The sequence below is a fragment of the Rattus norvegicus genome, chromosome 8 (assembly GCF_021556685.1).
Source record: "Rattus norvegicus strain SHRSP/BbbUtx chromosome 8, alternate assembly SHRSP_T2T, whole genome shotgun sequence".
Taxonomy (NCBI): Eukaryota; Metazoa; Chordata; class Mammalia; order Rodentia; family Muridae; genus Rattus; species Rattus norvegicus.
The window spans coordinates 131,058,637-131,076,834 of record NC_141541.1 but is presented as its reverse complement, the minus strand read 5'-3'; the positions used below and the strand labels follow the sequence as shown (position 1 = coordinate 131,076,834).

At 39.4% G+C, this 18,198-nt stretch overlaps 1 protein-coding gene across 3 annotated transcripts; it reads left to right on the top strand.

The window, feature by feature from the left end:
* Positions 1-245: 245 nt before the first annotated feature.
* Lztfl1 (leucine zipper transcription factor-like 1) lies at positions 246-15,612 on the top strand. Of its 3 annotated transcripts, XM_087562550.1 has the most exons (11): positions 246-341; positions 2,574-2,698; positions 5,347-5,541; positions 7,370-7,430; positions 8,824-8,895; positions 10,215-10,280; positions 10,367-10,444; positions 12,805-12,981; positions 14,404-14,507; positions 15,161-15,213; positions 15,412-15,612. In XM_087562550.1, the coding sequence occupies exons 1-10, from the start codon at positions 339-341 to the stop codon at positions 15,177-15,179; spliced, it is 900 nt and encodes a 299-aa protein (XP_087418676.1). In that variant the 5' UTR covers positions 246-338; the 3' UTR covers positions 15,180-15,213; positions 15,412-15,612.
* The last annotated feature ends 2,586 nt before the right edge of the window (positions 15,613-18,198 follow it).

Genomic DNA, 18,198 nt, shown 5'->3' with positions numbered 1-18,198 from the left:
CTGTCCTGACCGTAGGCAAACACGCTGGCACCTCGAGCCAGCCCCCAACCCCCCGGAACCCCGCCCCATTTCTCTGTTGCCACTGGCAACGGCAGGCACCGCCCCAGGTTAGCGTGGCAAGAAAAGGTGGGACTTCCGGATCTCAAAGCCAATGTACCTGAAGAAATTAGCCAGTTACGCAGCACTTTCTGTCACGTGACACTAAGAGCCAATGATAGTGTATAACCGAGGGCCCACGTGTCTCCGTTCCCATTGGCAACCCGCGGCTTCTAAACAACCTACTTTCCTCAGGCCCCAAGTGCTGGCCTCCCTGTTTCCTGTCTGATCCCTCCACAACCATGGTGAGTATCCTGGTCGGGAGAGGGCCCGGCCCGGGAGCGGACGACGAGCGGGGCCTCGCTGGGGAGGGAGGCTGGAATCACCTCGGCCGAGTCGCGGTGAGAGCGTCCTCGCTGAAGCCTTTCTCCGGCTTTGTCACCCCATTCCCTGGTGTGGTCTGGGAAGCCCTGGCCCTCACAGCAGCACGCATTTGCCAGTATGAAGAATTAGGGGCTGGTTCCAACTTTCTGAAGCACCTTACAGCTGATTAAATATGGGTGGTGTTTTCTTTGTTTGGACTTCTGAAGACTATTTGGGTATTAGAGTTCGGGCTTACCTTGAGACTGAAAACACCAGTTCATCCAACCTCTCACCAAACAATTAATTTAAATAGCCATACATAGATAAAAGCACGGAAATGAAGTTGAAGGATGTGTCACTTTGTACACATCTGAACAAAACAGACCATTTCTTAAACAATTCTGAGCTTAGAACTGGTCTTGTTTCACCTGATTTCAAAAACGAAAAAAGAAAAAGTTGCTAGTGGTGTAACAAAAAAAAGTTAGTACTTGTTTGTGTTCTTACTCTTTTGTCAGTTTGATACCACTTGGAACCGTGTAGATTATTCATTAATAAGTTGAAAGTTATACAAGGGTTGATACAATGATTCATCTAAACAAAGCACATAAGACATAAAATTTTTAAGCAATAAGCCCACTCTTCCTTTTTAAAAATAATTTTTTTTTTGGTTCTTTTTTTCGGAGCTGGGGACCGAACCCAGGGCCTTGCGCTTCCTAGGCAAGTGCTTTACCACTGAGCTAAATCCCCAACCTTAAAAATATTTTTATCCTTTAAAGATTTTATACATTCATACAATGTACTTAAAATCCTTCCCCCAGATTCTTTCAGAATTATCTTGCACTTCCTGCCCTGTTTGTTTTTTTTTTTTTTAAGCCTACCTAGTCCAATTTGTGCTGCCCATGTACTCATATGTGTGGGACCATCACCTTTCTTGGGCCACACTCTTAAAAGAAACTGACTCTCTACCCTTCATAAATCAACTGTTGGTAACTCCTCAGCTAGAAGTGGGGTCTCATAAATCCCTCCGTGTCTCTATGCTGGATTGTTAATTGGCCTGACTTCGTGCAGGCAACCACAGTTGGGAGTTCCTAGTTCAGCAGTTCTGTCATGTCTAGAAGACATCTTTGTTGTTGCTGTTTCAAGACAGGGTTTATCTGTATAGCCTTGTTTTGAATCTCTCTCTGTAGACCAGGCTGGCCTCAAACACAGATCCACCTGCCTATGCCTATGCCTCTGCCTCCTTAGTGTTGTAAATAAAGGCTTGTGCAACCACTGCCCAGAAAGAAGGCATGGTTTTGGTCCGCTCCCCACGGATGTTTTTGTCTTTTGCTCCCTCTTCAAAGATAGTTTCTGAGCCTTGCAGGGGGACAGAGGGATGATATCCTGGTTGTGGCTAAGCTGATTGGGTCTGAGAGCTGCACTTATCTATGCAGCTTCTTAATTTTAGAACAATATCTGGTTTATTAAGAAGACTATAGTATCTGTTTTCAAGCCAGATATACCTTTTAAGGCTGTATTTGGTAAGGTTACATTTCTGTAGCGATCTGAAAATCAGTGAATAAGGAATACAGGCATTCATTTCCCCTCACGCAGCAGCCATCTCATACAGATTAGTGAGTGAGTCGGTGCTGCTCCATGAGGTGAAGACCGAGGTCTTATTCATCCTTCTGTTCTTCCAGCCCTGGGGCATAAAAATGGCATGGCTCATCCTAGTTACTTACTCTGCCTACTTTCAGAGACATTAGAGATGACAGAGGTATAAGGTATACCCCATATCTTAAGTCTTTGAAAAATACCCCACACCTCTTTGGAGTCCTTCTTTTCCTGAGAAGTAGTCATGTGACCTGAGTGTATTTGGCTGCAAGGTAGCTGGGTAGGGAGAGGACAGGAGGGCAACCTGATACACATCTATCAGTTACTACAACACAGTATCATGAGCATCACTGGTTACTGTTATTGTTTGAGACTGTATCTCTGGGTAGCCCTGGCTGTCCTGAAGCTCACTATGTAGATCAGGCTGGTCTCAAAGGCACAGAGATCTGCCTGCCTCTGCCTCCTGAGTGCTGAGATTAAAGGCAGGTGCCAGTACACCATGCCCAACAAATTACCTTGTTCATTTTTGTTGTCATTTCTTTTGTCATCTCCTCAGGACTAACCAGTTCTCTCTTTTTCAGGCAGAGTTGGGCCTAAATGAGCACCATCAAAATGAAGTCATTAATTACATGCGTTTCGCTCGTTCAAAAAGAGGCTTGAGACTTAAAACGGTAGATTCCTGCTTTCAAGACCTCAAGGAAAGCAGGTATCAAGAGATTTTAAGGCCTAACTTCTTAAAACTGTGGGTCATATAACTGAATGAATGTGGATTCCTTAAAAATTTGGCATTAGTAAAAGTTTCTTAAAATGTAATCACTAAAAATTATTTCATAATTAAATACAAAATGACTCTGAAGTGTTCTGGCAGCATTTCCCAGTTTTATCTCGTGACTTCACTGCAGCCATCATTCTGAACACACTGCAGGCACAGTTGACACAGCCCAGGCCAACCTGCCCCGCAACATCAGTACCAGCCGCCTGAAACTCTTTGACATAGGCTATTGTATGCTTTGACTTGCAGTTAAGTATTCTGCTCTTAGGGAGACGTAATGTTGACAGAGACCTAATATTTTCTTACCATCATTTCTCAGCAGGTAATTACCAAATTAGGTGTATCTCTGAAAGCTATTGTGTTGTCTTTGATTTTTAAAAATTGGTATTTGAGGTGCTGAGTTGAGTTTCCTTAAAAAAATTATTAAACGACTTTTGGTTTGGGATTAAAACAATTTCCAAAAATTTGCAAAATGGCCATAAATATATTCTTGCCATTTTGTACTATGTTTTTGTGCAGAGCAATGTTCTCAGCACTGATAGTTATAAAATCAAAATATCAATCAACTGAAAAATATTGAAGGTACCGTGTCCTGCATTTGCAAATGCTCAACCAAGGTTTAATTGTTGCTATAAAAACAAGCACATTCATCTCATTAGATGAATAATTAGCTTTCAGCTTTAGTAAATGGCAAATTATGTACATACCAAAGAAGTGTTTTTAAAATTCTTTTTCTTAAGTTTTTCAAGACAGGGTTCTCTGTGTCAGCCTTGACTGTCTTGGAACTCCAGGCTAGCCTCAAACTCAAAGAGATCAGCCTGCCTCCACAAGTACTGGGGTTAAGGATGTGTGCTGCCACGCCTGGCTTGTTTTAAGAAAAAATAAGTTTTTTTTAAAATTAGTGAATGATTTATCTGTATACTCTATATACCTGTGTACCTGGTCATGTGAAAGTTTCTCAAGAAAGAAAGGATCCTAAGTGGATAAATTAAATTCTGATTAGGAAATCAGAGCAAAATATGGATTCTTTCTTGTGGCTAGCATAGGGATGCTAATACAGAAACTCACTAAGTTCCATGATTTGTAAAATTGAGAAATAGTTGTGGGGTATCAGTAACAGTCTGTTGTCAGGCATGACATAATAATCATTACATACTGGAAAGTTTCAGATAAAAATTGCGAAGGGCTTAATTCTAAAAAGTTCCATAACTTTAATTACTTATGTGATTTCTCTAAAAAGTAGAGCCATATGACATGGCAGCTATGAACTTATGCTATTCATATAGAACAATTAGGAGAGGGGAAAAGTAGCATGAAACATATACTTGGTAGTACCAATATTGTTAGTGATTTGAAACAAAAGTTGGTGAGTTTTTATTTGAAACAATAGTGTTAGAATGCAAAGTAGTTAAATGTCACATGTCAGTAGCAAAGGTCTCTGGGATGTTTCTAGCTGTTAGGGAGGTCATCAACCTTGTACTAGTGTCTGTTCAACCAATTAACCTAATCTGGTTTATTAACCCCAGTGGATGAAAACAACGTTACTGGCAAAAATATGGTATAGTCTATTAAAGAATAAAGACAACATTAACATTTTAATAAAGACTCTGAAGTTAAAGTATTAAATTTTTAAGATTGATTAAATTTTTCTAGTTAGACAAAGACAATGTTAAAGAATTATATGTTAAAAACTACTTAGTGATGTAACTGTGCTAAAAGTGTTTTCTATTAACTTGAATATGATCGTGCCAAGATGCTTGATTTTGTCTGTTGGGAAGAAAGAAAGGGAAAAGGGAGGCTAAGGATCTAAGGTTGAGAGACTTTAGAGGGGCAAAGCTGTAAGAAACAAAACTGTTACTGTGACACTGTCCTTGAGAGTAGGAGATGTGCACAGGATTTGTTAAGGACTCCAACTGTCTGTCATGCTGCTGAAATTGCTGGGCCTAATTACCCACAGTGGAACCACAGGCAGATCTCTTCCACCCTCCAAGCCCTGTGTACAGCTAGGGGATTGACGATGATGGCTCATCCCCTGAAATCCCTTTCCAACATTGCCAAGTAGCTCCAGTGAGAGTAGTTTTGAATGCTGCAATTGATGTAGACGTTCATTTCTGTTGTATCACAGAGGTACTTGAAGATGTTAGTTTTTTTAATTTTGTGTCTCTAGACTGCTAAGAAAAGTAATATATCCCTGCAGTTTTTGTCTCATAGGCATATTAATATTTAAGTAATCCATATGAATACTAAAATGCTAGAGAAGTAACGGAGTGGAGAAGTTAGGTGTTTTAGGTGACTTTTAAGTTACTAAATATGATAAGACTAATTTAGAGGAGTATAAAGTGGAAAAAATAATATTGAAAAGTTAAAAAAGAGTAGAGGTCTACATTTTTCAACATGTAGTTGTATTTAAAAATGAACACATTTGAGAAATTACCCACAATCTAGTCATTTTAATCTCTCCCAGGGAGTTTTTCTTGTAATCTTTAATTCTTTAAATGTTATGATGTTGGTTTCTTGACTTCAGTTATATTTTATAAGTTCCTCCTGTGATTAATTAGCCAACGGAGTCATACTGTTTTCAGGCTGGTGGAGGAGACTTTCACCATCGATGAGGTTTCAGAAGTCCTCAATGGGCTGCAGGCTGTGGTACACAGTGAGGTGGAGTCCGAGCTCATCAATACAGCTCACACCAATGTCCTGCTCCTCCGGCAGCTGTTCTCACAAGCCGAGAAGTGGTACCTAAAGCTACAGACAGACGTCTCTGAACTTGAGAACAGGTGAGGTTTGTACCTGCAGCTGGGTTGTGAAGGCCCAACTGTGGTCTTCAGAGTTAGCAAATTACTTTGCTAGTGCTTTCCTGGGTTGGGGTGTGAAACATGTGGGTAGGCCAGCAACAAGGCACAGTCGCTAGGTGATTCCTTGAGGAGCACTCAAGTTCTCTTAAAGATGCTGTTTTTACTACTAGTTACAACTACATGAAACCGCTTTTCAATCTACTTATGTAATTATTCCTTAGGGCATCTTTAGTAGCATGATTAATATTTCAGTGTTCTTGATACATAGATCTGCTAAGAAGTAAAGATTTGAACAGTTGAAGATATATTAGAGTATCATTTCCATCTCTTCAGCCTAGTAGCATTACAAATTTGTTTCTAGATAACTACATTTGAAACTATATACTTACCTTAGAAAATGTAAACTATTAAAATGTTACAATATTAAAAGCTCATAAATTCAAAACTTCTAATAAGATCAATGAAGTTGAGGCCGGTTCTAAAAAATAACAGGCCAGTTGGGCATTGTGGTTCACACCTTTAATTTCAACACTTGAGACTGTTTGGGCTATACAGTAAGACCCTGTCTCAGTTAGGGTTTTACTACTATAAGCAGACACTAGGACCAAGGCAAGTCTTATAATGGACAACATTTAATTGGGGCCGGCTTACATGTTCAGAGGTTCAGTCCATTATTACCAAGATGGGAGCATGGCAGCTTCGAGACAGGCATGGTGTGGGCAGAGCTGAGAGTCCTACATCTTCCTCTGAAGGCTGAAGCTGCTGAAGACTGACTTCCAGACAGCTAGGGTGAGGGTCTTAAGCCCACAGCCACAGCGACACACCCACTCCAACAAGGCCACACCTTTTAATAGTGCCACTCCCTGGGCCAAGCATATACAAACCATCACAGACCCTGTCTCAAAAAACCAGAAAACAGCTCTTGCTCCTGCTCTTCCCTTCTTGTTCCCACTCTGTCCCCATTCCCTTCCCCGCTCTGCCGCCATTCCTTTCCTCCTCTCTCTCCACATGCTCATGGCCGGTCTCTATTCCTCTGCTTCTCTATTCTCTCTCTGCCTCTACTACCTCTTAGCTCTCCTCCCCATGCCTTAAATAAACTCTATTCTATACTAAATAAATAAACAAACAACAACAACAACAAAACATGCCAGAGGTTAAAAAGGACTCACTGCTAAGCCCTGGAAATTGTGCAATCTCTCCTGAAATGGAACATGATGAACAATGCTAAGCAGTCTTCAAGGAGGGAAGGAAATTCGGTTGGCTTCTGCGGCTGTCAGTTTCTTAGTAGGTGATTGGTGAGCAAATGCTGAGTGCTGATGTTTGAAGAAGAGAGACGAGTGGTCTGTACGCAGGAGTATAGTCCACATATCTATCCTGGTATATCATCAGGGGCTCACACTACTGGCTTTCCATGGAGAATGCTTGCTCAGTAGATACTATGGACTGATTCATATTCAAGAAAACTGTTACAAATCAGACTCTTAGGTGACAGTAAATGTTATGTAATAGAGAAATCATGCTGTACTTCAGAAATAGAAATACAAATGCCATTCATATTTGTATTGGCATTGCTGTTTGTCTTACTACACATAGATGTGTCAAGTACCAAGAGCTATAGCTGATTCAGATTAGTTTACAGGGGGATGAGACTCTCAGCCCTTTGTGATTAAATATCAGTTTTGTAACCTCTTATGCTCATCTTCCTAGCATGTGATAGGTTGGTGCTGGTTCTTGTGATTTTTTTTTATTATTTTCTGTGCTAGAAGTCGATTCTCAATGAATATTCTCTTAAATTTGTTTTTATTTTTAGAGAATTATTAGAACAAGTTGCTGAGTTTGAAAAGGCAGAATTTGCATCTTCAAATAAAAAGGTAGTTTTTAGTATTTCTAAGTCTATTTGTTTTTGCATGTGAAGCTATGCATATGTGTGCATGCCTGTTTATATATGTGTGAGTGCACATGTGTACAGCTGCCTGTGCACACGTGTATGCTTACATATGGAGGCCACATTGATGCTGAATGTCTTCTTTGATCACTTTCCACTTTATTTACTGAAGCAGAGACTCTTACTAATTCATCTAAGGTTAGCTCCTCAGCTGTCACTAGGAAACCCTTGTCTCCGCCCACTGAGCCCAGAGATTACAGGCAGGTTACCATGCCTACCTGTTTGTTTGTGGTACTAAGACTCCAAATGTAAATCCTCTCATTTGTGTGGTAAGTGCTTTATCCATCGAGGCATTTCCTCAGCTTCCCATGTTTCTCAATAGCTGGTACTGAAATCCTCACAACATAACTTGTGGAGCTGAAAATGAGACATTCAAAAGAAAAGCATTCAAGTTGGTAGTGGAACTTAAATTGCCACTCATATTTGCAGACAAAAGATTAAAAGTTTCAGAAGTAATGGAAAAACTGATTTTTTGTCTGTTTCTCTCTCTCTCTCTCTCTCTCTCTCTCTCTCTCTCTCTCTCTCTCTCTCTCTCTCTCTCTCTGTAGTCCAGTCTCAATACCTTGTAAACCCTTCATTCAGCTGAGACAGAGCACCTACTTCACGGTGATCAGACCTGTTGTTATATCCCGACTCTGCTTCTTAACCGTGTACACAGACAGGTTACCCAAGACAGCAGGTAGAGACATCCTAGTAGACTTTCTGAACAATTACGTGCTGTGCTGTCACTTAACTAGATACACCATAAATATAAATAGTCCCCCATGTCAGATAGCTCAACACTACTGAGATTAATCCATGTATAAACATAAAGAAAACATTTTCTAATAACTCTTTTGGAACATATTTCTGATTAAGAAAATTTGGGTCAGAGAGCGTGGGCTATTACTTTTAAGACATTCTACTAAAATGACCAAATATTTGTGCTAAGTTATTATTTACTTGTAACTTCTCAGCCATTACAGATTCACTGTATAAAGTTCATGCAGAAATCATTTTCAGCTACCACAGATGAAAATTCCAGTCCCAGAGGCTGAGATTTTTATCAAGTCTGACTGAGCCCCTTGTATCTCTTTTCTATCTGTATTAATAAAAGGGTACAGGGATGTTGGGTTTCATTTTTATCTCTGTCATATGTTGAGCTTCATAGGCACTGCACATAACAGAGTGAACACAAAAAGAATCATTAAAACTGTGGAGCTGAAGTGTGGAGCTGGGTGTGTTTATAGATTGTCTTCCACTCAGGAAGAGCAGATGTTTCACAATGATTCTTCTTTACTCTGTGGTAATTTTAGATTGGTTTCTTCATTTTGTTGCAGCCCATCATAGATATCACAAAGCCTAAACTTGTTCCAATTAACGAAGGTGGAACAACTGAACTCCTAAACAAGGTAATATTCTCATCAACCTTGGTTCTGCCTCTTTCCTCCCCAATTCCTGAACAATGCTAGGGTAAGAAAATAGTTTGTCACAGTTTTACTGAATGGAGCCCAGTGACCAGAAGAGGGCATGCTTACTCCGTAGAATCTGAAGTGACAGATCTTTTCACAGTGAAGTACGCAGACTCTCACAGCACACGGAATCTCACAGTACATGGAATCTCACAGCACACGGACTCTCACAGCACACGGACTCTCACAGCACACGGACTCCCACAGCACACGGACTCTCACCACACGGACTCTCACAGCACACGGAATCTCACAGTACACGGAATCTCACAGCACACAGAATCTCACAGTACACGGATGGGATTTTGAACTGTGTTTTCTAGTGTGCATGTGAAATGTGTGATCCACAATAATGTATAGGGTTTTTAAATGCTTATAGAAATTATCACCATAAAAATAAACGTTTTCCCAACTCTCATAGTCCTGGCATTACACATGCCAATGTTATAGGTGGAAAGCAGTGCAGTAACCTAGGACACTATCAAAACTGTTGTTATTTCACCAGAAAGTAGGAACTAACATTTCCAGAAGCAGAAATGAGAGAGCTAAAGGGTTCTAAGGGTGTTATAGAATAATAAAGAAGGTGGAGCTCCGTGTGGATGGGAGGAGATAAGAATGGGTGCTTGAAGGAGGTAGCCGCTAAGCTGGGTCTTAAAGGTGAAGACAGGCTAAGTTAAAGGGGCCTGTCAGGTAAGAGAGCAGAATGGCTCCTGACCAGAGGCAGGCAGAAGGTTGGCACGGCAGAACAACAGAGTACAGTCTGTATGGGAGTAAAATGCACAATCAGACTGGTCAGGTGGGTTCATCTCCTATCAGATGCTTAAGGACAATCAAAGGGGCTTGGCTTCAGCTCCAGTTCGTCTTAGAGCTAAACTTGACTCACAGCTATGGGATTCAGGCGGGCTTTGTGAAAGTAGGATTTTACTCCTAACCAAGGCATTTGGATTTTTGAGCCACTGCATAATTTTGATTACTTTTTAAGTGAAGCAAACAGTGATCATTTCATGTTAAACACATTTTGGTTAAAATAATAAAATGTGGGGGCTAGAGAGATGGCTCAGTGGTTAGGAGCACTTGCTACTCTGTGGAAAACCCAGGCTCAGTTCACAGCCAGCTGTAACTCCAGTCCATGAGGGTATCTGATGCCTTCATCTGGCATCCACTGGTACACACATTATATACATATATTCAAGCAAAACATTCATATACATAAAAATAAATTTTTAAAATAATAATAAAATTTGAATTTATTCACAAAGGAAATTTTAAGACTTCAACAAGAGAATGAGAAACTAAAGTCAAGGCTGAAGACCATTGAAACACAGGTAACTGAGAAATCCTTCAACACAGTTATTGAGGAATTAGCCTAGAGAGTATAAGTTGAGTGTTCTGATTTTATATTTGATTATAGGCTGTAAATGCGCTGGATGAGAAGTCAAAATTGGAACGAGTACTTCAAGATTTACAGCTTGATCAAGGAAATCAACAGGTAAAACAATTTAGCTATTTTTCTACATCTAAAAAGAATAAAATTAGAAATCATAATCACTATTCATCATATTCTATCTACTTTCCATTCTCTTGGCCGAATATTATTGCTGTCTTACATTGGCTCAGAAACTCTATCCTCTGTCCATTTTCCAGGGAAGATTCACAGCTTACAGGAATAGCTTACATTACAGACATAAATAGCAGGCAGGATGTTCTTAAGTTTATTATTGTTAAGTTTTTCCCTTTTCCTCCTATACCCAGTTATAATTGAGGGAAAAAAGGAAGTAAAGGAAAAATTTGCATTTAGGTTTTATTATTCTGAGTGTTACTTGAGTTTCCCTTGGATGTAGTGACAGAGAGAGGAATAGTGGGTTACGGCTTCATTTGTATCCAGTGTGCTGTAGGAAACAGTGTCAATCCCGAGTGGCAGTTCTGCCAGCCTAGCTGAGAACAATGGTGAGTATGTTCTACCTGCTAGGAGTCATTATATCATTGCCTCTCCTGTGCTCCTCTCACTGAGTGTGACACAGTATTATGATTTTAAATGAGCAAAGAGATTTAGATGAATATTCAGTATTAGTATTATGACCAGAGCCTATGCTTGCTGGGCCAGCGTTCTCTTTACTTAGCTATATCCCCGGACTTTATTAGATTTTTGTTAAACTTTATGAAAAAAAGTTAAAGCATGCAAAAATACAGAGAATGGTATAATAAGCCCCAAGGAACCTACAACTCAACTTTACAGTCACCAGGCACAGCCAATCAGTACTTCTTTACACACACACACACACACACACACACACACACACACACACACACACACACACACACCACACAAGGTGAATGTTCCAGAACAACTTTATAACTTCTTAAAAGGTTAAACAGTTACAAATGTTTTTGGGTAATGAATCTATTTAAAAGCCATTTGTCAAGTTTTCTATTTGATACAAAACTGATACAAGGATACATGCCTTTTTTAGGGACTAAATATTTTTAAAAAGCAACTATTGTTTCATTTTGTTGAAGATAAAATATTGTGCAAATGTAGACCATTTTCCTGTTATAGAATGCAGATCTTTTTTTTCCTGTAGCTTTTGCCTAGCCAAAAGCAAGATCCAGATGTAAGATATGTATTTCAGTTGTCAAATTATAAAGAAGTTCATGTAACTCAACAGAAAAAAACTTAAAACCTTGTCAATTTAGAAACCCTTATACTCATTATTAGTAATAGTCTCCATAGTTTCTTGACTGTCTATTAAATTTTATGTGAATGTGACTAATCTTTTTACACCTATACTATTTGTTCTTTTGAGAGAAAAATCTCAGTTTCCAGCTTAGCTTTAAACTTGCTATGTGTAGTCCTCCTATGTATCAGTTTGGAGAATTCAAAATTTTTATGTTTTTCCCTTACCCAAAATTCTTTTTGATTTTTAATTGAAAACAACCCAGATAATATATTCAATCATGTTTCCTTTCTTCTAATTCCTCCAAGTGCTCTGGGTCCTAGACAAGCAGAGTCCCTAGTAGAGAGTGCTTCTGTAGGCTGAGAGCAAAGAAGTAGAAATGGGCTGAGAGGAAAGGCTGAGAAGGGCAGCATGAAAGCTAGAGGGATCGGGGTCCACACCAAAGGCACCCAAGAGATGGAAGTGTGGTGGGACGCACCTGCAAGCAGACTGTTGCAGGACAAACAATAGGTCTAGAGAGGTTGGAATGGAGGACAAGAAAGGTCTGTTTTATTTGTTTGTTTGTTTGTTTGTTTAATTGGGCTTCTCAGAATGATTTGTCAGAGGGCTAGGATATAACTCAGTTAACTAAATGCTTGCTTAGTGAGCACAAAGCCCTGGATTTGATCCCTAGTACCATGTAAACCAGGGAACATTGGTACATGTTGGTGTACACCTGTGATCCCAGCACCAGGGAGGGCACAAGCACGAGGATGAGTTCTAAGATCATCTTTGGCTATAAAGCAAGTCTGGGGCCAGCTTGATTTATAAGAAACTATGCCCCCAACACTTCTCCATATTACTTGCCAATTTCAACCCTGGTACACTCACCTGTCAAATTGAGATCTCATTTCTCTCGTTCCTTTTTGACTGAAATTCTAGCAGTTCAAAAATCCGATTTCCTACATTTGGAATACAGTGACTACTGAATATCTGCTCTATGTCCACCAAGGCTGAGGCTGGATTGAGCCTGCTGGCAACCCTGCTGGGGCTGGCACTTACCCAGACTGGTGAGAAAAGCTGTGTGCACACATAAGCATTGCTTTTTCTCTCCATGGATGTTGGCTCACTATTTTAAAAGTGCTGTTATTTAGTATGTCAAGGGAAATTATATTCATGTATTTATCTTTTATAGGATTTTATCAAGGCCCAAGACTTGGATGACTTGGAAAACACAGTTGCAGCTCTTAAGAGTGAATTTCAGAAGACACTTAACGACAAGACAGAAAACCAAAAGTCTTTGGAGGAAAACCTAGCAGCAGCCAAACATGACCTCCTCAGAGTACAGGAGCAGCTGAGCATGGCTGAAAAGGTCAGGAGACTGAGACGGAAGAGCTTTGCCTGTTTGTGTCTGTTATCTAATACATACAGTAGAGAGACACAGATGTGACTAGATAAATGCCTCACAGTGTCAGAGGGAGCTCATTTTTATTCTGAACTTTAGCCAATGTATGTTCTGAAAAGCTATCATGTCTTTGCACCTACCTTCTTTCATCTTTATGATAATGAACAAACTGCTCCCTCCCTCCGTCCTCTGCGTGCTGCCCTACGCGCTTGCATTGCTGTCTGTCTGCTTGTTCTGTTCTCCCTAGAGCCTGAGAGAGACCTGGATGGCTTTTTTTTTTTTTTTTTAAGATTTTGAAACCTCTTTAAAAAGTGCTTTATATAGGAAATACAGAGTAAATTCTTCTCTTTCGGAATTATACATTTAAGAATATGAGTGCAGGACTGGAGAGATGGTTCAACAGTTAAAAGCACATGCTATTGCAGAGAACCCAGGTTTGTTCTCAGTACCCACATGGTGGCTCATAACTATCTGTAACTCAGTTTCAGGGGATCCAGTGCCCTCTTCTGACCTTGATGGGCACCAGGCATTCATATGGTATAGATAGATACATGCAGGTAAAACATTCATATACATAAAATAAGTAAATCTATTTTTTTTCAAACATACTTCTTTTTGAAAGAGGATTGGGCACTGGGTATGGAATTTATGGCTCCTACATACTGAGCAACTGTTCTGCCAGCTGTGCTACACTCCTAGAAACTAAAACATCCTCAAATTAGGGGCTAGAAAGATGCTTAGTGGTTAAGACTCTTGCAGAGGATTTTCTTTTCTTTTCTTTTCTTTTTTTCGGAGCTGGGGACCAAACCCAGGGCCTTGGGCTTGCTAGGCAAGCGCTCTACCACTGAGCTAAGTCCCCAACCCCTTGCAGAGGATTTTTATTTGGCTTTCAGCACTGACATCAGAAGTCTCACAACCGCCTATAATTCCAGTTCCCTGTGAGAACGTTGTTTTACATAAATTCACATTGTCATACACATATGTAAATAAAAAGGTAAACTTTTTTTTTTCTTTTTTTTCGGGGCTGGGGATTGAAAAGGTAAACTTTTAAGACTCTCGAAAACCCTCTTCCTTGGGATTTAAAACTTGGAGGTTTAGGAAAATATTGTACATATTTTACTTAAAAGTTAGTTTGTATGTTGAACAGGTTCCTGTACCTAGGGCTCAATGTGATTAAGTTACTTGCTAACATCACCATGTTACCTTGGAAAATAGTACTGTTTTATTAGCTTCTCCTCTGAAATATTTTTAAAACTTAGGTGGTTTTAATATTATACAAGTATGTTTTTAAGGAAATTAGAAAATTAGCAAACAACATGCATTTTTATAACATTTGTTATTCTTTCCTTAATGTTTCTTAGTAATGAGCTGACATTTTTCACAAAACAGGAGTTAGAGAAGAAATTTCAACAAACAGCAGCTTATCGAAACATGAAAGAGATTCTCACTAAAAAGAATGATCAAATCAAAGACCTTCGGAAAAGACTTGCAAAGTAAGCTGACTGATCCTGACTTGGGGTTCTTCTCCCCACTTGCCTGCTGGCAACAATGAGTCAGGCCCTGAGTTGTCCCATTGTTTAGTCCACGGGGTTGCTTTTAGGCTCAGCTAGACCTTTTCCCTCAGCACACTGATCTCAGTTGCTCTTGGCAGTGGATCCATTAGCAGGAAAAGGCACAGAAATGCTCCATGGTGTTTTCCTGGCACTGATGTCCTTTGCTAGGTGGGGTCATTTTGTCATCAGTGGCTCTGCATAGAAACCCATCTGAAGCTGACATTTTGCATTTGTTCTCAGGGAAGATATCCGTAAAGTGAATTCAAGATTAGATTTGTCTTGGAGGTTTGTTAATCCTTAACTACTAGTCATGTCAGCTATTCACGTTGATCTTAGGGTTGTTGTAATGGCATTAAGCTATCATGGGTATAAATTCCTAGTGCAGGTCTAGAATCTGAAGACATTTTAGGTGAACTAATATAAACCCCAAGTCGCCATGATAGCATTAGCCTTGAGGATAACCAACTTCTGCTTACATGGGGGTGTACAGTGAGCAGTACGATACTCCTGGGATAGCTACTAGTGGGATTTCACTTAAGACAGTAGCAAGAACAAAAAGGATCATGACATTATGCTCTTAATTTTATCTCCAGATATGAATCTGAAGATTAAAGACTGGAGGTTTTGTCTAGAACCTGCCACACATGTACGTACAAGTTATCTCCATCCACCTCAGGCATGTATTTTGAAGCATTTTGTCATATTCTCTTCTTTTTCTGATGTTTAAGCTTTCCTTGTAATATTAGAACTATCGTTCTTGTCTTCAGTTCTGTAATTGAGAAGAGAAAAAACATGTAATGATTCTTTTCTGTTGTCCCTAACACCTCTCTGTCCAATGCTCCAGAGCCTCCATCCAAGTACAATGAAATTTCTTCATGGAACCAAGCGGTTTAGTGTGGGAAGAAGAGCCATCCTTTTGTATTAGTGAGTGAACCTTTTAATGTTAGAGAAGCTGGCAACATCTATACTTGTACAGTCCCTAAATGTAAAAACAAATAGTAAAGTTATAAAACTTACAAATAAACCTTTATTTTTAATAATGAAATCTTAATTTCTCTGATCATCAAAATGTATCAACTTATGGAAAATATGTTTACTTTCCACTCTAGTCAACATGTCCAATAATTGTAAGGGAGAGTAAGCTGCAGTAACTAAAGACTCAGTTAACCTTTGCATCTCTCCATCATGAATGCTGCTTATTATAGGAATAAGCAGACATTTTTTGCGTCCTTACTTATCATGGATCTGTTATGGACAAAGAAGTCAGATTCATCCTATACTTTCACAGTTTTAAAAGCAGATGGACTCAGAGAGATGGACTTACTTGCAGAATATACTTTTAGCTTATACATGAATTAGTATTCTTTCAAACTCTGCCTCAACCTAAAGTTGTTGACTAAGTTCCAGGTTGTACTTTGGTTTGTATATGTGTAGAGAACTGGCATTTTTCAAGAGATTTTAATATTTCAATTGGTGTGCTTTTCCTTGGGTGATCATATATAAAGTACCAGAAATAAGACATGATGCCTACATTGTGGGAGTTAAACCTAAGAAAGCATTTACCCTTCACATATTAATGTGGAAGAAGTTTTCTAATTCTCAAAGCAAACGTGTCACATCCTGTGTGAACAATCTAAGAGAGGCTTTTCCATTTCTACCAATAGGGAACTTATTTCCAGAAAAGAGTTCATTGATCAGAGCTTACATCTTTGTTATTTTCACTCAGTATTAGCTTTGACTATACTGTGGAATTTTTGTAGCATTATTAACTACTAAAGGAACAAATAATATCGAAGTTATTTCTCTCTAAAAAAAAAGCTGGGGAGGCAATCTTAGGATGATGAATGAATCCAAAAAGGAAGAGAGAAAAAATAATAAGGCAACATTTCCTACACGTTTTTTCTTGTCCATTTGTTTCTAGCTGTATCGCTTATCAGTTTCATGTAGGGCTACCATTGTGGACTGTAGTTTCACCCTGGGTTTCCATTTGTAAACCGGAATGTTCTGTGTATGTCAGAAAACAACGTGTAACTAAATGGAAAACGTGTCTCTGAGAAACGGTTTGGTTGTATTCTCCCTACACATTTCTCAGATGAATGACAGAAGACTTGGTAAGCTACCGTAATGCATTGCTGGGTAGAATTTTTATTTGTTTTGTTGGTAGTGATTTTGAAATATCATGTGTAGTGTATTCTACTTGTTGAATAATAAATTCAAACATATTTCTAAAACCTTAGAAACTGTTAAGAAGCTGGCATCAATAGGAGGGGAGCCCCTTGGTCCCATGAAGCCTTGACAACCCAGAGTAGGGGAATGGTAGGTCGCTGAGGTGGGAGTTGGGGGGGCACCCGCATAGAGATGGGGGCGGGGGGTAGGGAGTTTCTGGAGGGGAAACTAGGAAGGGGGATAACATTTGAAATGTAAATAAATAAAATAACCAATAAAAAAAGTAAAACAACCTGTTCAGCAGTCAGATAACAAATGGATTGTGCAATCATTGTCAGGCCTCTTTCACATACAGCATTTGCTACATACTCACTGTTCCTGTCTCTTTTTTTTCTTTTTTTAAATTTATTTATTTAATGTATGTGAGTACACTGTAGCTGTCTTCAGACACACCAGAAGAGGGCATCAGATCTCATTACAGATGGTTGTGAGCCACCATGTGGTAGCTGGGATTTGAACTCAGGACCTCTGGAAGAGCAGTCAGTGCTCTTAACCGCTGAGCCATCTCTCCAGCCCTGTTCCTGTCTCTTACAGCACTGACTGATTCTGCTTTTTTACTGTTCTGTTTTGCTTTTAAATGCAAACCTCAGCAAAACATATCTTTAAATGTTTGTTTCATTTGGTTTCCCAGTTTTAAGATTTACTGAATCAATTAACCGAAAAAGCCTGTTTAATCTATATATTTTGGCTCTTTAGCAAACTAGTTAAAGCTTTAAGTGAAGCTCCTGGCCAGGATACAACACTTACCTGCTATGCACAGGGGTCTGGGATCAGTCCCCACACAATAAAATAAAAACAAAACTGAATAAGATGTGGCTTTGATTTAGCCTTAAATTGAAGCCTTTAAAATTATGATTGAGACATTTTGTTCACAAAAATAAAGTGCAAAGGGCTTTGTTATTAATATCTTCAATTTAAATGGTTATTTGTTCTTATCTTACATATGTATCTGTGTTGAATATATATTTAATCATTTGCTTATGTCTTACAAATCTGATTATATATAGAATATTTTGCTCTCTTAAATGTGTAATATTTGTTAAAGCTGTCTATTATTTCCACTTTGATAAGCTGAATGAGAACCAGAACTGGAGCTCACCTGTTGTCTGGATTGGCTGACCAGCAAGTCCCAGGGTTTTTCTGCCTCTCCCTCTTAGCACTGGCCATGCTACTGTGCCAGTGTAAAAGGGTGCTGATGACTAGAGTCAGGTTTTGGGGTTTTGTTTTGTTTTTTAATTCTTTAATCTTTTTTGACAGTCCAGTTGTTATCCCTCTCCTGGTCCATCCTCTGACAGTTCCTCATCCCATTCCTCCTCCCCCTTCTCCAAGAGGATGTGCCCTCCCCACCACCAGACCTCCCTACTCCCTGAGGCCTCAAGTCTCCTGAGGGAGGGTTAGGTTCATC

Coding starts and splice junctions, on each gene's coding strand:
- Lztfl1 (XM_087562550.1), top strand. Junction 2,699..5,346: donor CAAGACCTCAAGGAAAGCAG/GTATCAAGAGAT, acceptor TACTGTTTTCAG/GCTGGTGGAGGAGACTTTCA. Junction 10,281..10,366: donor TGAAGACCATTGAAACACAG/GTAACTGAGAAA, acceptor ATTTGATTATAG/GCTGTAAATGCGCTGGATGA.